A 19,072-nucleotide genomic window follows, 5' to 3' on the forward strand; every position below is an offset into this window, starting at 1 on the left:
CGGTCAGCCCTATCGGCGCGACCAATTCACCCGACGCTGTCTCACTTTTCCACTTGTCTTTTCCTCGCACCGCTGCCTACTGTCTTTCCTGCATTCCCGTCTCTCCTACGACCACCTCTGCCCTCTGCAGTTTCCTGCATCATGGCGCCAGAAAAGTCGGCTGAGCACGCTCATATCGAGAAGCTCATTGCCAATAATCTCCCGACCAGTCCTATCTATGCCTTCCTGCTGACTCCTGTGCGTGTTGTCTCGGCATCCAAGGGACACGTTGTGTGTCGCTTGCCCTTGACCAAGAGCCACATGAACTCCAAGGGCGGTATCCACGGTTCAGTCTCGGCTACCATTGTGGACTGGATGGGCGGTATGGCCATCTCATCGTATGACTTGCGAGAGAAGTCTGGTGTGAGCGTCGATATCCACGTCACCTACCAAAGCTCTGCAAAGGAAGGTGACGAGATTGAGATCGAGGGCATCGCAGACAAGGTTGGTGGTTCGTTGGCTTTTACTAAGGTCAACATATACAAAGTCCAGGAAGGTCGGCGCGGTGTCGCTGTCGTAACTGGCACCCATACCAAGTTCGTAAGAGCTTGATGAACACAACACGCTTTCTTCTTTGCGTCTGCCATACATTTGCTCTTTAATGGCCCGGACTCACTCGGAATGCGAAGATCAACGTCTTTCGTGCTTTAGAAGCCACTGGGATTTTGCGATCTGACCAGTGCGCAATTTTTAAGAGACTACACTTAGATATCATCACATACACCTTTGCATATACAAGGCCTGCCAAATTTTCTCACATCATGCCACTGCCCATGTGTTCTCCTGCAGCCTGGAAGCCATGCAAGGCCTGGCCACAATGCCGCTATTGTTTCATTGACATCTCTTTGGTACTTCCAATCACAAGAGTACGGGCGTAGGGTACGGCTCAGGGGCTTGGAAGTAGTCACCACTTCGACAACCATACTAACCATACCCACCAACTATCGAAATTCTCTCCGGTCTTGTCCGTGCGGCTGGCTTACGATGTTCCCACCAGAATTCTTTACCTACACGGGAAGCGCAATCTAGTCTCTGCATCGAACACACTCTGTTCAAAGGATCGAACATCTCATCTACTTTTTTAAACTCATCGTATGCATGTCTGTCATGCTGCGTCTGTGGGGTTAGGCGCAGTAGGTTCCGCTGCTGCAGGTCAATCCGGTCGTTCGCGGATTGTTTCATGGATAGAACGCTCACGCAGAGAAGAGTCGAAACAATGGTCCGCTAAGATCACTACAGATGTCAACTTTTGATAAGATCCACCGTCGCTTGCAAACAACTGAGACACGGCAAGGTGTAACTACTAACAGTGCCAACTCAGCAAAGCATCAGGGAACCCAAGACCTTTGGTAGCCGAGCAGCTCACCAATAGCTCAATATCTTGCCCTGGCCTTCTGGGTTCAGAGACCAGTCCTTTCTGCCGTCTTGGTCAGCGGCTTTCCGGGAGCTTGTTCGCGAGTAATGGCGGTGAGAGAACTCAACTCGTTGATCCGGAACGGTACTCCCATCACTCTTCCTCTTTTGGACCATTAATATACGCAAAGACAGGGGGCTCGCAAGTCCTCCTGCTCAATCAAATATGCCCAGAGTCATCAGACGACGGGGAGGTGGCACGGTCGAGTAGAGTAAACAGAGACGTCTCGGGGCAGGGTTTCCATACGAAGCTGCGGCCTAAGAAAACGGTTGGCTCTGCAAGGGACAAGCTGTTCTGTTTTCTAGCACGGTGGCTTGAACTAAGGGCTTGGGAGTGGAGGATAAGCCTGATCGATGATGTGGCAGCTGTTCATTGGAGCCGTCAATTGAACCAATCAGCTCACTATCTCCTTTAGTGTCGACTACTCTTGCTCCTAGAGCCATCGTTCGCTCTTCGGTGACAGCGTGAAGACGTGTATTGGCGAGGAATGTAGACAAGCTTTTGTCCGTTCATGGCCTCGTTGCGAGCTGGCAGTTTCAGATCATCAGAAGTGCTCGACAGACAAAGTTTCTCGTGGCCTTTGCAGTAGACTGCACTGAAGCGGAGATCGTTCGCACACTCGCGTCATGCAGGCGGAGCGGGAGGAGTCGAGCCAGTCTCAGACGCTATCAAGATGGCGCAACTCAGGCGGCGCACCCGATGCCTAGTGTCGTTCTTAGTGCCGTTCTTACATCTGGCATCCGTGCAGTATCACACAATGACCGGGTCGAGGACCAGAAATGAGGACGACCAAGTTCTCGGGACAAGCTGGCGGACCAACGTTTTGCAGGGCAGATTAACATGCTCCCTGCGGGAGCGTCATCAAGGATTTACTGGAGGCGGAAAGGGGACAACATGAGTAGCGTCTGCCTGGAATCCTGGATCCGTACCGGCTCGACATGCTAGACTCCACACTCTCCATCAATCTCGTTGCGAATGACTCGCTCTGCACGATGGACAGGTTGGCAGTTGCAGAGAAGTGCTGGGAGCTTGATGCTCTTGCCAGGACCAAGCTTTCACATGTGCTGTTCGTCTAACTACGTAGTTCGACAAGTGACTTCTCGTACTTGCTTTTGCGGCGATAAAGATCGCAATCGTTGGCAAAATGTTGTTGGCCCACGCCATCTGACATGGGATCATGGCCAGCCGTCATGCTTGTGCCAGTGGAGGCGCCTATCTCTTGAGCGATTGGCGTCTGTGGTGCAAGTAGAGGCGCTACCTTTGTTTAGGTGCTGGCCATGCCCGTTTCAACAATCTCGACCGGTTCGGTGCGTTTCACACAACCACAACTGCTCCGACCACCTCGACCTGTAATCTGTCAAGGAGACAAACCATCGCACCGAGAGACCAGAGATCGCACAATCGAGACGGCGATCAACCACACGAGTAATCCTCAATGTGCGGATTCGGAAACAATAGATAAAAATATATCCCGATTGACAAGAATATTCATCCTCTCCCACGAGCGCGCATCCGCCCGGCAGAGGAAAGTCATGCTCACCATTCTGCCACCAAAAGCCATGTCGAGGTCTAGAAAAATAACGAACGTCTCTCCCGAACAACATGCTCTAACCTTTTCGGGGAGGCGCAAATCCACCACAGAGTGAGGATGAACGAAAGCTTGCGTGCCGCGGAAACGGTTTCCACCCTCTCTGCCCAGTACCCACTCGTGGGATTTTCTTGATGCCATGATCATCGTCCACCGTACACGATCCCAGCGCGACTTTGCTTCGTGACTGTGGATCACTATTAGTGGCGTGAATTCCGGACGATGCGAGTTTCGGAACGCCACATCGCGCCTTCTCCCCACCCACCTCAACGATGTCAAGCAACCCACGCCGCTACTAGCCAACCAGCGTCCGTCTGTACATCGCGTCGGGCCGCTGTTTGCTGCACAGCTCCGCCGCATCTTCAATCCGGCGCGTTCTGCTGACCTGCTTTCCCCGTGTCTACGTAGGTACTTTGTTGCAATACCGACACGGGACGGCGAGCCTCATCCACAAAGCTTCGTAAGTGGTGGGCGTGAAAGTGTCTATGTAGGCATGTGTCTGTCCTGTCCTCGATCCCTCCTTGCTCAGGTCACGCAAAGCAGGAAGGACACGGAGGAGATGGCCAGAATTAGATCACCACCTACTTTCCTGCCCTCAACACGTGCTGCTGACGGCTGTGCCTCCTCCTTTGTTTCCCGCCTACCTAGTACCTAGTTAGGCCAGGGGATAAACAGCATTTTACCCAGCCGTCGGCGACCACGCCAAGGGGATCCCCGCTCGCAAAGGACAAGTTTAAACGGCCTAGCCGCCAGAGACCCCTGCACCTTGTTAGTCTCACCGAATCGTGCACGCTGCTCCGGCCTTGCGCTAACGGGCGCCTTCCTCCTCGGATAGACCCCAACCTCTTTGCAGAAGAGCTCCGGCCTGTTCTAATACTATCTATCTGAGGGCTGCTCCACGCCCTTTTTCTCGTTCGCGTTCGTCTCTCATGCACTCCTGCAGCTAGACCAACTACGAGGTGTGTGTCTCCAGCTACTTCTATCTGCTGCTTGTCCGTTGCCGATGCACCTGCATGCTTTCACCTTGCCTTACCTCAACCACCTCCACCACACACACTCACACACATCCTCCACACATAGTCGCTAACCCGTCCCGTCGCCCTGCAGCGTGTTTTTTGTCCACGACCTACGAACTGCTACGACACGACCTTTTTACGACCATTCAAGGACAATTTATTCGTTTTGACCATATTTTTGTGCATCCTCAGCAAAAGTATTCTGCTTCTGCTTTCTGCACTCCACAAGCTATAGACGTTTGATTAGTGCGTGTCTGCCACTTTTCTCTCGCCGTACTACTGCTCGTCGCCTGTTCACCCGACGTGCCTGAAGTCAAGCTCCAAGCTCACGAATATTAACGACTTGCATCTGAATCACCTCGCGTACGCGTCCTCCACTGATCCAAGTCTCCTCACGACCTGTTCGCGACTGCTTTGTTAAGCTTCGAGGTCTGATCTATCCACTCATCACTCAATTGACGTGTTGATATTGGCTTCAATCTCGTCCGCTCTCGTGGTTTCTCTGTAACCACCCCACACTCGCTTCTCCTCAGTCCACCAAGGATTATCTATCGGAGGTGCTTCCTTTGAGCAGCATCTTCGTCGTCGACAATAGACAAACTGGCTTTACCATCCATCTCTCACGTTCAAGCGCGCGGGTTCGACGACCAGTGGTATCAGCCAACCAACGTCTTGCAAGCCACTTCTACTGCTGAGCGTTTGCCTGCCCTGTCCCAACTCCAGACATTCCCGTCTGTGAGTTCTTCTCCGAGAGGAAGCTCCATAACTTCAGGAGAACCTGTTTGCGGCGCCGACACCGCTACCACCTACTCATCCTCCTTCCACGGCACATACAGCACTGGACTCAAGACACCTTCCCCCGACCATACTCCCGCATACCGCAGAGACAGTGTTCAGTCCGGACTGCACGCCCAATCCATTCCTATCACGAGTTACGACCATAACAGCACTTCTTGTATCAGCATGAATCAGACACAGCCCTACATGGATGTGAGCCAAAGCCACATGTCCAGCAGTATCCCTTCCTCGGCCCCGCCGCCAGGCCTCGGCCATTACGCCAACTACCATCAACCACAACCCATCTCGAGCCAGCCCCACCCCTATGGCTCATCACCTTCATCGTACTCCCAATACTACACCAACGGACTCGCTCCTCTCCACCATCCTTCCTCGGGTGGCATGAGCTCTCAAATGGTCCCCCAATCTCAATTGCCTCTTCCTACACTTGCCAACAGTGTATCACCTAGCTCTGCGCAAGGTCAATACTCGGGCGCGTCATTCGACACCACGGGACAGATCGCTCCGCCTGGCATGAAGCCGAGAGTGACTGCCACGCTTTGGGAAGATGAAGGCAGCCTTTGTTTCCAGGTTGAAGCAAATGGCATCTGCGTGGCCAGACGCGAAGACAACCACATGATCAACGGAACAAAGCTGCTCAACGTAGCTGGCATGACGCGTGGTCGTCGTGATGGTATTCTCAAGAGTGAGAAGCATAGGCACGTGGTCAAGATTGGCCCTATGCATTTGAAAGGTGTTTGGATCCCTTTCGACCGTGCTCTTGAATTCGCCAACAAGGAGAAGATCACTGAGAAACTCTATCCTCTGTTTGTGCATAACATTGGTGCGCTGCTTTACCACCCTTCGAACAGTGCTAGCCGAACTATTGGTGGCGCCACTTCCCTGGTCGCTGGCGAGCGCAGACGCCCTGAGGAGTACATGAGAGCACCTGTAAGCCAGTCGCCCTCTATGCCTCATGGCCATTCCATGGCTATGCCACAGCCGCCACATTCGCTCGCCCCTCACCCTAATGCTGGGAGACCTAACCTGGACAGAGCTCACACTTTCCCCACTCCTCCCACTAGCGCCTCCAGCATGATGGGAATTGGCAGCTCAGAAGGCTCCTATCAATGGAGTGGTCAGCCCCCCTCGACTATGCAGCAACAGCAGCCTCCGCAACAACCTCTGGCCATTGATACCAACATGAACAATACAAGATCTGTGCCGACAACACCTGCAACCACTCCCCCTGGAAGTGCTATGCACAGCATGCCCCCGTATCAGACTAGCCAAGCATATGACGGTGGCCGTCAATTGTATTCGGCTCCTTCGCAACCGTCTCAGTACGGTCCTCGTTATGGTCAGCTCCAGCCCAGCCCTTACATTAAGAATGAAATGGCTCCTCCCGCTCGAGCTGGCGCCGAGTCAGACCATACTATAGATCAAAAGCCTCAGGACGGCTACATCAACCACTCTGGCGCTCACGACGATGCTGAAGGTGAGCACGAGGGTGAATACACGCACGCCTCTGGGCCTTACGGTGCAAACCGTGCCTCTTATGCCTATGCTACACCTGCAGCAACTGCTTCACTTCAAAGCGACCAAACACACATGTCCTCGGACATGACTGGCTCTCCTCATCACAAGGCCTCTGGGGGCGCTACTCCTCGTACTACAAACAGCTACCACGCTTCATACGCTACGCCTCAGCGCCAACAGCTCCAGTCAAACTTGTTCAGCGTCATGAGTGACAATCGTGCTCCCAACGGCTCTGATATGTACGGACAAGCCAACCACAGCTACGGATCCCAGGGTTACTCGGGCGTGAATGGTATGCAGAAGCGCATGCGTGACGACGATGTCGACGATCGCTACAACGACGACTCGGACGGCCTGAAGCGAAGAAAGACCGTACGTGAAGGCAGCGCCGGGACTGGACGTCCTCGCTCTGTCCTGGCCGGACACCGATAAGATCGCCTCACATACCTGTCCGCTGTCGATTGCATCTACTCCCTTTCTCCTTGCTGTGTTTTCCTACTGCCTCCCTTTTCAAGAGGTCTTTTCGCTTATCTCCTTCATCTCCTTCTGTTTCCCTTTTCGCAATCCTTTACTCTCTCCTTGACTCTCTATAACGACACACATGATGACGAACAAATAACTTTATGATGAATGATGTTTCATTTCATAAAGCGGAATGGAGACCACAGACGGCATAACCGGTCTTCCTTGTTGTTTGGATTTGCAGAACATTGTTTTTCTCCCTTTTTTGTTTGTCTTTTTCCTTTTCTTTTTCCCTTTTCCTGCATTGTTTCTTTCCTTCTCCTGTTTTTCTTCCTCTGGCTCTTCTAGGGGGATTTGACAAATGACAATGATGATGAAAGCATGCCTCTCTGAAAAAATGGGCAGGTCTTGGTGGATGAAGTTGGAGGGGAACGAAACAGAGAGGAGCTATGAAGGAAGAAGGGGGAAATCAAAATCGGGGAATATGGAGACCACTTTTTTCTTGTAATGACAAACCCTATCTCTCTCTACACACACACACAACAGCATGAAAGCATCAAACGCGGCATCAGCATAGACCTCACACATCTGTCCAGTGTTTTGTATCTTGGAGCCTTTTCTAAAGCTCTCTTTTTTTTGGTCTCGAGTTAAACATATTCAAAAGTCTCTGTCGTTCTTTCCTCATGACGCTTTCCCTCGCGTGCTTTCTCACGTGCACAGCACATGATGGATTGAGTTCTTCGTCATCGTGGTTGGGTTTTAAGGTTCGACGTTTCGGTCGTTGGACGCGTTCGCGTTGTTATCCAGCATTTGTCGATCTTCGCGTGTCATGGATGTTTTTGGTGTTTTCGACTACGCAAATTATTGTATGCACACACCACCACGACTCTTTTTTAAATTATAGATGTCTATAAAATGTACTTGGTCAAGATGACGCGGACGACTTGGAATTTCGGTTCGAATATCAAGTTTGCTATTGACTGGTCGATGTTTTGAGCGAGGGTGTCTCGATAGTGTGCAGCAGTCAGTCGTGTTTCTAGGCTTCAGCATGAGATTTTCATGATTCGCTCATGACGGCGGCTATAGATGATATGACGTCGAAAAAAGGCGATATGTCGATGGTATACTATGGAAAGATATGTATGCGAACGTGTTTGAAAGCCTCTAGATCCATATGACATGAGTTATCGTCAATAAATTTCCAATGCCAGGGTCAAGGGCACGACCACACTGACTTGGCCAATGAAGGGAGCAAAAATCCAAAGATCAATTTTTGATTTCCCGAATAGACTGAATACATCAGGTTCAGCCATGTGTGCTCGTGATGGAATATAGCCATAGGCTCGAATCATGTCCAATATAAACAAGCATGGTGCGACCACGCAATAATGCCTCAATCCGCATCATAAATACAAATGATGCGCTTTGAACAACGGTCTCATCTTTCCGCCCACGATCAATTGTACTTGTACTTTTCACTACCTCTCTTGACAAAATTGACAGGCACCTTGCCGCTGCGCATTTGGATAGTGATGATGGTCATCATGCCATTCATGAGCAAGCCTTCGGCTGTGTCCCTTGCCTTGTCCCATGTCTGTCTTCGTGTTGCCTCTTCCATAGCCGCCAGCTCGTCTTTGCTTGCGTACTTATCCAGATCCAGCTCAACACTGTATTCTCGGAAGATGGCAGCCAGAACGGCAAGGACTTCGACTTGAGCGAAGCGACGACCGAGACATGCGCGGTAGCCTTCGGAGAAGGGAATGAAGGCTCCTCGCTCAGGGTTGAAGAGATGGGACGACGTATCTGATGACTGCGGGCCGCCGATGTCTTCTTCAGGGTCAGAGTGCTGTGCCTGCTGTTGTTGTGCTGCGGGTGAGTTTGACTTTGACGGATCCAGAACCCATCGCTGAGGCTTCCAGGATGCTAGGTCTTTTTCAATCTCAGCTTCTGAGGCATTGGATCCGCAAGTTGTTGGCCAGTATTTGGGGTTGCGATGAGATGCGACCGTGATAAGAGTGATTGCACTGCTCTCGGGTATGATCACGCGGCGACCCTTGAGGTTAAGTGGTTGAGGCGAGTCCTTGAGCGTGCACTTTGGAATGCCGACAACAGGTGGAATCAGACGGAGCTCCTCGTTCATGACGGCGCCACACATGCTACCAAACAGTTTTGGTACATCCTGCTCGTAGTCCCACTGGTCAACTGGTCGGTCGCCAAAGATTTCGTCCAGATCCTTCTGAAGCATCTCCTGAGTCGACCAGTTCATGGCGAGATATAACATAGCGAAGTGGAGAGTATTTGCTGCAGTCTCGTGACCGGCCAGGATGAAGACGAAAGCATTGCCCAGAATCTCGCTATCGCTGAGTAGTTGCTTGTCGGCCTTTTCTGGATCTTGGTCGGGCTTGATACCTGCACCGCTTACGAGGGCTCCCATAAGATCCATGCCATCACGCCTTTCGCCTGCTTGGACCTCGGCCTTCTTGTCCTGGTACATTTCTCGCATATACTTGCCCCACTCAGTGTAGGACTCGTATGCGATCTTGTTCTTCTTGAATGGTGAGTTCGCTGTGTCACAGTTAGCCTTCTTCCTTCGCCATTGTAGATCATTGTCTTACCCAGGAACCATTTAGGAAGTAGCATGACGGCAATAATGTTCTCCAGTAATGTGCTCAACGCGTCTTTGTAGGTCATTGTGTGACCCTCGGGTACTACTCCGGCTTGCCCATTCTCCTCGAGTTCTTCATGCGGCCACAGCAGACGTCTGCCAAAGCCAGCACGACTGATGACATGCAAACTCAGGCGCATAGTGGCAGCGGCAATGTCATACACAGTACTCTTACCTTCAGAATCCTTGTCAAGGAAAGAAGCCATCATACTTTGGGCCTGATGCAGACTCTCTTGCCACACGAGATGGTTGTTCTTTTCCGTGAACGGCGGAGATGTGATCTTGCGATGGTGGCGCCATATCGAACCTTCTGTACTCACCACGTTCTTGCCGTACAGATCAACGGAGCCGTAAATTTCAATTGGCTTGGGGAAGTCATTTCGTCGAGTAACAATCTGTGTGGTTGCCTCTGGATCGGCAACATACACCGAGTTCTTGCCCGGCGAGCACACAAGGAATATGTCACTCCCGATTGCCTTGAATGGCTCGTGTCTCTTCAACCAAGTCCACTCCGGATCCAGGAACCTGAGTATCGGTCAGCTCGAGTCTGCGTTGCATGATGGGTGTGCACTGCTGTAGTGCAACCCAGATGTAGACGTACTGTAACCACGGATCTGTCCAAGACTTGGGGAGTTTTTCCAGTAACGGGATCCAGAGTTTGTGTGTCACAAGCCAGAATCTATTGAACACATAGATCGGTGCTACTATGTAGGGCAGACCCGATTGTTTGGCTGCGGCGAGGTTGCGAGTGTAGCAGCGGTAATAATTGACAGTGTAGATACCAACCAGGGAGGCGACTGCCAACCACACGAAAGGCATCATGATGAAGACGAAGTTCTTTGTATTGCGTGTGGGTTCAAGAGTAGGAAGATTCAACCAACGCCTTTAATGCTCTTGCGCCAAGTGAATTGAGCTGAAGGCGATGGTTCCTTCTTTTTCAGCTTACTTGACCGATGATGTCGTACATGTACGATAAACGAGTGACCACGAAACGGGTGGAAGCTTTCCGAGGGACGGGGTGAAACGCTAAAAACGGAGACGATGAAGACCCTCAGCTGTACAGGGAGAACGTAGGCGACAAGAACATCTTATATACATTATCACGACTCGAGAGCTGAAGACGCGGCAAATACGCTTGCAATGGTCATTGATGCGGTCTGGCATAAAATGATCAAAGAGCCAGCCGCCATGCGCCTCGGAAGCCGGCACCTTTGCAAACCCTCTGCAATCTGCATCTCGGGCGCACTGCCATGTCATGCAGCAAAAGCTTGATCAGCTCGGTTGGCAGCAATCAAATAGGATTTCCTCGCTCTCGTCGAATGACCTTTCGTCTTGCGGCCAAGAAGCTCGTGATTACTGGTTTGCCGCGAAGGATTATCCACTTCGCGTAAACAGGCCTGTGTTGATCAGATCTCGCTTGGATGCAGTCAAGGAAGATCATTCTCAAGCGAAGTCCGTGAGCTTTTCGTGCCCCAAGGTCAACCTTACCATCAACCGAATTAACGATCAGTGCGCGCTGCGCTTGAGACAGCGATGCATACATAAAGACATCTCGCGGACGCGATTGAGTAGGTCGTAGAAACGTGTCAGGATTGATTCTGAGAATACGCTGTTGCTGCACAATACCCTCGAGGCTAGTAGACATCTACGTTGAACACCGGTAGTGGGATTTCATGCTTTTAACGGGCACAAAACAGATCTGGTCCTCGAAGTCGTACATTTCTAGGAATTAAACACGGAAAAGAGAAGGAATCTATGCTCTGTCGCATGTCTTTGCGGACGACTGCACGTCCGGCTAGCATCGCGCCTTCCTTCAAAGTAGACATTTGGTAATTGCATAACCTGGAGAACAGTAGGGCCTTTTCATTTGTTCTATCTCATCCATATAACCGTACTCTCATCAGTATCAGCCCGTCCTCAATATCGTCCTATTCTATTCTACACACCTGAATCAGCATCTATCAGCCCCTGCAAGCGAAGCAGCACGAGACCTCGTACCTGAACCAAACCTTCGAACCTGCATCGCGACCATCATCACCTGCTGAAGATCATATATTTATCCCGACATCCTTGCTACAACATGCAGCTTCCCTTTGTCAATCTCTTCTTGATCACCTCTACCCTCTCCTGCTTGGCCCGAACGGATACTGTTACAGATGCAATTCAGCTGCAGAATCTCGCTTCCAGTACCGCGGACACCATTTTCGCTTCGTTGAATGGAACGGCTTATCTCGTAGGTAAGACCGCTGAGGGATCGAATGTTGGCTAATCGTATTCAGAATACGTCGAATCTCGTCTTGCGGGTGTCTGCAGCTGTTCAAGGAGCCGATTCGATGATGATGGCCAACGTTGTTCGTGTCGTCTTGGTTTCCATCATCTTTGAGACCCTGTTAACCATACCTCAGTCCTCGCCAGGCATCGCAAACGTCAGCTTCAACGATGCGTACTTCAACGTATGGCAATATGCTCTCTGAAGTACTCGTTGCAGTTAGTAAGGCTGACCATCGTAGTATGCCGATGCAATGCTCTATCTCGCCAATACAGTTCAACGTCGTGGCCTGCTCTTTCATTCTGAGCTGAACCTTCCAGTCTACCAAGCCCTTCAAGGTCTATCTTCTGCTGTTTCTGTGAGTCCACACTTAGGAAACTCCATCAATGGACAAATGCCAACACTGCTTATAGGCTTACGGTCATGACCTCACGGCTCAGAGATTGGTTCAGCGAAACAGTACCGTCCGCACCTTGACGATCGGCAGTGCTATTGTCAGAGCACAAACTGCATGGTCCAATAACGTCAACTATCCGGGCAAGAGAGAGATCATGAACTGGTCAGGTTAAGATGATATTTCCCACTACGACTGTTCATGTACATAGAAGTTAGTCAAGTAGCGTACTGCCTCAATTCAAGATCCTTGTCTCTTAATTCTGACCTGTGAGCCATCGAACGTGTGATCTGTATTATAAGTCTGCTGAGAGGTGAGATTTGGTGGGTGAGCAGTATTCATGCATCTGAGTCTACCCTAGCACAAGGAGAAGAGAGGCTGAAGTACATGCCAAAAGACAAGAATGCTCTGACCATAAAAGAAGTCTCTGTTGAACCATCATAAAACAAGGGGGTATCACCCAAAAAGCCCGAAACTCCATATTCCAACATACGAAAGTCGAGAGACCCCCACAAGGGAAAGCAGTTGTTCTCGAGCAAAAACACATCTCACTTGCCAACCTGATCCAAATACGCCGCCGCATCCCTCGCCTGCACCAACCTCGCACTCGTAGCCCCAATACTCTCTTTGACATCCACCAACCTCTTCGTCGCCACCTCCCAATTCCTCTCACACTCATCCCAATCCCTGATGTTCTCCACACCCAACCTCACACCTTCCTCTTGCAAATGTCTATTCCTCTCTTCCTCTGCTCTTTTTCTCGCATCTTCGAATAATCTTTCCTCATCTTCTAGTTTTGTCGCATAAGCAGCAGCTGCCTGTGCTGGAGCCGTTCGTCGCAAGTTTGCGAGTTGTAGTGTAAGATTCTCCACTTGAGCAGAGAGTTTCTGTAACTTTTGCGCGAGTTTGGTATCGTAGGGTTCTAATTCTGTTCGTCCCTTGTCAGCCTCTTATCCTTTCCCCCCTCCCCTCCCCTTCACTTATCATAGGAGCAAAACATACCTTCACCCTCACCCTCAGCCATAACTCTAGCTTCCTCCATTTCCTTGCCCTCCAGGCCATTGATACTCAGATTCGGCCGCGCATTTTCAAATACTGTCGTGATATATGCGTCGACCAACTCTTGGACACGGGTGCGAAGGGGGTCGTCAGAGGCAGAAGCGGGAGCTGCAGAGGGTGGGAAGTGGAGGTCTAGTTTTTCGGAGACGGTTTTTGTCGCGTTTTTGGAGAGGTAGAGTAGGTCGAGGGGGGATTGGAGTTCGATTTTGCGATGAGTGGTTTCCATTGTTGCGTGGAAATTGCTCTGTGGAAGTATAGGTATGTTTGCGCGTAGGACTTTGGCGGGATGAGAGGTTGTGGTTGGGTTTTTTTTTTGGCGCTGAGCAAGGTGTTTTTCTTGTATCGTGATTTGGGCTTGTTTACTTTTGAAACGCGACCGGCGACGAACGATGGGGAGCAAAGCAGTGACGAGGATGCTTGGTGTGGAGGCTTGCCAAGACGCTAGATGCTCTGCGGGGATGGCTTGCTTATCGTGGGCTTATCGCCGAGACACGCCATCATGGTACTCTTCCACCTCGGCGTGCAATTGCCAGCATAACAGAGGCTACATGTAGACCACGAAAGAAGACGAAGATGTAGAGTGATCAAGACGGGATTCTCAAGTTCAAACCATTATATAGGCCTAGCCAGTGATGCAGAAGTCCGCCCTCTTAGAGAATGCACACGTCTTACCTCTTCCGTGCGTCCGAGGCTGTAATCAGTCCCCAATGAGCCTTGTATATATGCCCTGACCGCCTGCATGTAAGCCCTCCGAGACTAATACGCCTTGTGTGTAGGAAACGAAAACAAGAAAACAAAAAATCCCAGTATCTCGCATGTGTGTGTGTACCGTGCCAATAACTCCATATTCCATTATCGTCATCATGTTTCTCAGTTTCGTGGTTGTTGTGACAGTTTGCCCTCTATTTGGGGAACATGGCTGCGGCCTCCTCGTCTGTGAGGATGATCTCTTGAACGGGATCAGGTCTGTGCTCAAGGTCTGACGAGTCGTAGTCGAGGTAGGAAGGGAGGAAGATGTCTGGAGCGGGTGTTAGACGTTGATCAGAGAGATGGTAGACAAACAATATCTTCACGTACCCTGGTTCCAGTCGAAGCCTTGAGACGTCTTGATACATGTGATCTATAGCATGACTGTCAGTCTTGATCAGAGTCGAGAACACCTTGATGTACCCACCAGACGAGGGTTCTCGGGTCCACCGATGTTGACGACAGTGTACTCTGACTTGGAGAGCGAGTCACCTACATGTCGATTAGTATCAAAAGACTTGAACAAGTGCGATCCGAACATACCGAGCAGCGAAGGTCGTCTCTCGGTATAACGGGCCATAGAAGACGGGGTCGAGGCCGAAGACGGAGATGCCGACGTCGAGCTCATGGACGACGGAGAGAACGACGGAGAGGCCGCATTGTTAGCCCAGCTCGGATAAGGAGATGACGAGGATGAAGAAGCAGAAGCAGAAGCGAAAGCAGCACCGCCAGTGCTGGGCTGCTTGCGCTTAGGGATCGCTATCGACGACGACATGGTGTTATCGCCGTGTTTGCGGGGTTGGGCGATTGATGTGTTTGGAGATGATGGATGATGCTGGAGATGTGGGCACTTGGTAGCCGAGACGAACGAGGACAAAGGAACAACAAAGACGAAAAAACACTCGCGAGTGTGAAGGCGTATGATGAATCGCAGGAATAGCGAGGACAGACGGATAGGCAACAGGGAGACGCTCGAGGTCGGATGGTAGGACAGATACGGAGCGACTATCGCCGAGGCGGTGATGCCATGGCTGCCGCTAGTTCCCCATCCATGTGACTCAGGCACGTTTCAGCATATGCAATCATACCAACCAGCAATCCCATGCAGGTCTTTAGCCTCTGACTGTACAATACGAACATGCTTGCTGTCGATTCCAAAAGGTATATTGCAAATGCCATGAAGATGAATATAGAAAAGACCAGGAACCCGCCCGGTACTGCCATGCTAAGAATCAGAAATCGGAATCCCTGCTCTACCAGCAAAAGACGCTGATAGTCTTTGTGCTGATAAGCTCTCCTCCTTTGCTATCCATAAGAGGATACCTTGAATGCAAACACAAATACTTGCAGCTTCTTTCCTTCCTCGGCTTCCGCCCGCTGCTCCTCCATTACTTCTCTTATAAAGAGAAAAAGGGTATCTCAGAATCCAAAAACGCACTGAAAAGCAAAAAGAAAAACAATTCGCATCCGACCCCTAGATTTGCGCCTGACATCCCTCGTTGTCCCATGTCTGCTGCGAGAAAAGCCACAGACACCTATATCGTTCTTTTTCTTCCATCGTATCCAGATTAGCTCAGAAGACGAACAAGATCGACGACTGCATCTACCAGCCTCGTTTCCGTGCGAACTTCTTGTTGAGATGGACAAGCAACTTGGAGACGTTGAATTGCACATATTCGAGATCAAGATCCTCTTGGCTGTCTTTTTGCATCTCGAGCAGGTCGTCAAGCTTGAGGTCGAGTTCCAGCAGACCGCGATTTCGCCCTGTAGATTTGTCAGTTTTTGTACAGCGTGAATGGAAGTGCTTTGACTTACCCTTGTAGTGCAAGGAGATGATGAACGTTCCTGGACTTGGACTGGTCATATTGAAATAGATGTTCGCTTGTCGATTCTGTGGCACGTTACTCCTTTGAATCACACCTTCCTTCTCCAGCTGAGCGTGGGTGAACTTGTACGGTCCGAGAACCTTTTGGTTCTGCACTCGCTTAGTAGTGCCTTCGGACTGTCCTCTGACATTGTGGAGATATGACTTGTATGTCTCGAGCTGGCCAACCAGGTATGCGTTGTGATCCCGGATCGTTTGGTACACTTCCTCGAGCTTTTGGCTCTCGGTGATGACCTTTTCTTTCAACGAGCCAAGGTGGTTCAACTCCTGCTCTACCTCATCGCGCAGAGAGGCATAGTTGTCGGCTTTGTCGATCATGCCCATGTCGTTCAACTGGCTCAGCAACTCCATGCTACGGATACCCTTGCGAACCATAATCGAGTCGTTCTTTGTGGTGGCTGCCGCCTCAGCAACTCTGTCGAGACGAAGGGGTCGTCGTGCGACCACTGCGTTTGCCGGCAAGGAGCGAAGAATCATGACGAAGGTCGATTTGGCCTCCATGAAGTAGACTTCCTCTTGTGTGATGTCAAGTGCAGCCGTCAGATCGTCAAATGCCGTTTCCCATTTGCTGTACAGCGGGAGATTGATAGCACGATTTTCCTTTCTGGGCAGCTGTGCTGGTGCGGCGCCCAGATCTTGCAAGAGTATCTTCAAGTGCGACCCCTCATCTTTCGACACCAGTTCCTGCGTGTGTTTCTCGAGGAGTGCGTGCATAGCGTAGACTTCGTTCAGCGAGATGGGCAATTCGAGATCCTTCTTGGACAGAGCGACGTAGTTGTCCATTTCGAGCGTCTCGTAGAAATCTTGGACCTCACACAAATCGAGCAGGAACTTATTCATGCGTTCTTTGTTTTGTTGGATGAAGGGCTGAAGTACGGACATGTAGGGTTCTTTGGCGTAGGAGGGCTTGTTGGCCAAGTTCTGAAGCATCTTTGCGACCTGGAAATCGTTCAGTCAGATTTTCACATGTACTATGGAACGGAGTCGTAGACTCACCAAAGTCAGGGTACGCTTTGGGTTCTCGGCGGGGTTCTGCTCAATAAGCATATACGACCTGGGAGTGACTATTGCCGGGTTGATGAAGCGCAGGAAGAAGAAACCGCCAATCAAGGTACAGATGGTCTGGTCGTGGGCGTCTGGATACTTTCTCCTTGAGAGACTCCTAATCTGTTTGCATATCCATCTGATACCGTATGGCGTCTCGTCCAGTCCGTCGATGATTGTGTCGAGAAAGTAGTTGGCGAGCTGAATCAGTTGGCCGACCCTGCGGCTGATGATTGCTTGAACTTGGGGGTTTGCAGAAGCCTCTTCGGCCGTGATACCACCAGGTGGGAGACTCGAGGTGGAGCCGCGGATTGAAGCACGCTCGGCCATCATGGTGTCATATACTTTGAGCGGGTTGATCTCGAGATCGACATCGCGCAGCTTGCTCGTAACATAGTTGATTTGTTCGGATAAGACCGTCTTCAGATAACCTTGACCGGGACCTCTGCGTGTGTAGGTGGTCATCATGCGGGAGACGGGGGTATTGGCACGGAGGAGGGAAGAATACTCGGGCGTATTGTCGAATTGGTAGGTGAGAACAGACTGCACGATACACAAGTCAGCGTGAAGTTCGAGAGTCTGTCGCGGATTGGCAGGTACTGACCTGGAACATGGTGAGCAACAAGTGCTCTTCACGACTCTCGTACTGATTTCCGTAGATGGTGAACATGACAGTCTGCAGCAACTGATCAATCTCGGCCAAGGTGACAAGACGACACAAGTGGGCAATGTGTTTCGGCTCGGATTGGAGTAGGAACAACAGGTTGCCGTATTTCTGCGTCTTGTCGTCGTTGGGGAATGCACCCTCGGTGAGTTCGTCAGACTCTTCCAGGTGATCGGCTACTTCGTTGCGCTATACTCTGGTCAGTCGGGGGCGGGGCCCGAAGTGCGTGACAGGCTTCAAGACGAACCTCCTCCAAGGCCATGCGGTTCTGCACGAGCAAAGCAATTCTCGAGTCGAGGTATCGGACATCTTTCTCCAGCACAAAGTTCTTCTTTGATTGCGACGAGATCTTTGATTTGAGATCACGGAGTATCTTTTGGGCTGTGTCGGCGTCAGTGAGTGCTGCTGTGGTTGCTATTGTAGCACGGAGAACGTACCGCGAGCAAGATCATCTTCAATCTCGAGTTCGCGTGGATTCGCATTCATAGACAGGTACAAAGCCGTCATGGAATAGCGCTTCGAGGTGCGCGTGGACCTGGCTCCATCGTGAGAGGAGCGCGTGTTCTGTCGGCCAACCATGGGCAAGTAGGATGACGACGACGATGTAGAAGCCCGCGACGGCGCATGCAGAGTTGCGACCGACATGGATTGATGGACAGTCGCTTGGGCTCGTCAAAGACGGGGGACGGGCGTCTCGACTTTCGGCGACACTAGATTGCCCTCTTTGTTGATGTCTCGGAGCAGGAAGCGAGCGCCAGTCAAAGCCGACACACCTGCGGCAATAAAGGAAAGTGGTTATGCGTAAAGAGCGAAGAGGCGGCGCGGGTTAGGATGGGATAGGATGGACAGAAACGACGAGCAGAGCGACACTGCCACTGTCCACTGTCGACTTTGGACAAAGTGCTGCTTCTCTCGTTGCCCTGCCGCGCTGCAAGAGTCGACCAAGATCAGCTCAGTCCTCAATTGGGCGATTTGGTTGCTTCGGCTGGCTCGGCTTGCCGTAACGCTTGTTGCCAGAGTGCTTTCTTCCAAGTTCCAATGCTGCAATCAACCGTCAAACAATCACACGTGCTTGGCTGGCATTCCACGTCTCGGATCCAGCGTTGGGAAGGAAAGTGATGCAGAGGAATGTAAGAGTCGAGTTGCGTCTTGCGACATGGTTGCTTTCCGACCTGTCCTGTCTCACGACCATCTGCCATCATGCACCACCCTGACTAGAAGCTATGAATGGCACGTCCCCTAGGGGGTTGTGCTTCCCATGGGCCCCTTTGCTGGGAGCAACCTTATTCTCTGCTACTTCTTCCGTTTCTGCTTCCAGCCTTCTTCTCGCCGCGGCACCGTGACGCCCTAGCTGTTGGCCAACCACTTTCTGGAGACAACGTCTTCGCATTAAATAATCTTCGGAGTCCAGCCTTATTGGTACTGACAAAGTCAATTGAGACCTCTTTCTCATCATAAGCGAGTGAGGCTTTTGTGTCTATGGTATCGCTCTCTGCAATATCTTTTAATC

At 51.1% G+C, this 19,072-nt stretch overlaps 6 protein-coding genes across 6 annotated transcripts; 2 read left to right on the top strand and 4 right to left on the bottom strand.

The window, feature by feature from the left end:
* Window positions 1–141: 141 nt before the first annotated feature.
* AUEXF2481DRAFT_1162 (uncharacterized protein) lies at window positions 142–6,805 on the top strand (the record flags this gene model as incomplete). The annotated part of the gene is made up of 2 exons (XM_013492440.1): window positions 142–579; window positions 4,718–6,805. The coding sequence occupies 2 exons, from the start codon at window positions 142–144 to the stop codon at window positions 6,803–6,805; spliced, it is 2,526 nt and encodes an 841-aa protein (XP_013347894.1).
* Window positions 6,806–8,149: 1,344 nt separating this feature from the next.
* On the bottom strand, window positions 8,150–10,322 carry AUEXF2481DRAFT_85255 (uncharacterized protein; the record flags this gene model as incomplete). The annotated part of the gene is made up of 3 exons (XM_013492872.1): window positions 8,150–9,400; window positions 9,451–10,025; window positions 10,102–10,322. 3 exons carry the CDS (start codon window positions 10,320–10,322, stop codon window positions 8,292–8,294), a joined length of 1,905 nt encoding a protein of 634 aa, XP_013348326.1. The 3' UTR covers window positions 8,150–8,291.
* Window positions 10,323–11,363: 1,041 nt separating this feature from the next.
* AUEXF2481DRAFT_190441 (uncharacterized protein) lies at window positions 11,364–12,415 on the top strand. Its single transcript, XM_013492987.1, has 5 exons — window positions 11,364–11,733; window positions 11,780–11,851; window positions 11,906–11,953; window positions 12,011–12,127; window positions 12,183–12,415. The coding sequence occupies exons 1-5, from the start codon at window positions 11,581–11,583 to the stop codon at window positions 12,336–12,338; spliced, it is 546 nt and encodes a 181-aa protein (XP_013348441.1). The 5' UTR covers window positions 11,364–11,580; the 3' UTR covers window positions 12,339–12,415.
* Window positions 12,416–12,439: 24 nt separating this feature from the next.
* AUEXF2481DRAFT_35596 (uncharacterized protein) lies at window positions 12,440–13,597 on the bottom strand. Its single transcript, XM_013492703.1, has 2 exons — window positions 13,166–13,597; window positions 12,440–13,091 (listed from the first exon to the last, which is right to left on the bottom strand). The coding sequence occupies exons 1-2, from the start codon at window positions 13,446–13,448 to the stop codon at window positions 12,712–12,714; spliced, it is 663 nt and encodes a 220-aa protein (XP_013348157.1). The 5' UTR covers window positions 13,449–13,597; the 3' UTR covers window positions 12,440–12,711.
* A 198-nt stretch (window positions 13,598–13,795) lies between these two features.
* On the bottom strand, window positions 13,796–14,958 carry AUEXF2481DRAFT_35598 (uncharacterized protein). Its single transcript, XM_013492704.1, has 4 exons — window positions 14,513–14,958; window positions 14,397–14,461; window positions 14,300–14,342; window positions 13,796–14,240 (listed from the first exon to the last, which is right to left on the bottom strand). Exons 1-4 carry the CDS (start codon window positions 14,742–14,744, stop codon window positions 14,125–14,127), a joined length of 456 nt encoding a protein of 151 aa, XP_013348158.1. The 5' UTR covers window positions 14,745–14,958; the 3' UTR covers window positions 13,796–14,124.
* A 614-nt stretch (window positions 14,959–15,572) lies between these two features.
* Window positions 15,573–18,141, bottom strand: AUEXF2481DRAFT_61602 (uncharacterized protein; the record flags this gene model as incomplete). The annotated part of the gene is made up of 6 exons (XM_013492809.1): window positions 15,573–15,733; window positions 15,785–16,793; window positions 16,851–17,441; window positions 17,503–17,751; window positions 17,810–17,943; window positions 18,000–18,141. The coding sequence occupies 6 exons, from the start codon at window positions 18,139–18,141 to the stop codon at window positions 15,573–15,575; spliced, it is 2,286 nt and encodes a 761-aa protein (XP_013348263.1).
* Between the last annotated feature and the right edge of the window lie 931 nt (window positions 18,142–19,072).

This window comes from Aureobasidium subglaciale (genome assembly GCF_000721755.1).
Source record: "Aureobasidium subglaciale EXF-2481 unplaced genomic scaffold scaffold_1, whole genome shotgun sequence".
Lineage (NCBI taxonomy): Eukaryota > Fungi > Ascomycota > Dothideomycetes > Dothideales > Saccotheciaceae > Aureobasidium > Aureobasidium subglaciale.

Coding starts and splice junctions, on each gene's coding strand:
- AUEXF2481DRAFT_190441 (XM_013492987.1), top strand. CDS start 11,581: ATGCAGCTTCCCTTTGTCAATCTCTTCTTGATCACCTCTACCCTCTCC. Junction 11,734..11,779: donor TGAATGGAACGGCTTATCTC/GTAGGTAAGACC, acceptor AATCGTATTCAG/AATACGTCGAATCTCGTCTT. Junction 12,128..12,182: donor GTCTATCTTCTGCTGTTTCT/GTGAGTCCACAC, acceptor CACTGCTTATAG/GCTTACGGTCATGACCTCAC.
- AUEXF2481DRAFT_35596 (XM_013492703.1), bottom strand. CDS start 13,448: ATGGAAACCACTCATCGCAAAATCGAACTCCAATCCCCCCTCGACCTA. Junction 13,092..13,165: donor GGCTGAGGGTGAGGGTGAAG/GTATGTTTTGCT, acceptor AGGGACGAACAG/AATTAGAACCCTACGATACC.
- AUEXF2481DRAFT_35598 (XM_013492704.1), bottom strand. CDS start 14,744: ATGTCGTCGTCGATAGCGATCCCTAAGCGCAAGCAGCCCAGCACTGGC. Junction 14,462..14,512: donor GAGACGACCTTCGCTGCTCG/GTATGTTCGGAT, acceptor ATCGACATGTAG/GTGACTCGCTCTCCAAGTCA. Junction 14,241..14,299: donor AGGCTTCGACTGGAACCAGG/GTACGTGAAGAT, acceptor CACCCGCTCCAG/ACATCTTCCTCCCTTCCTAC.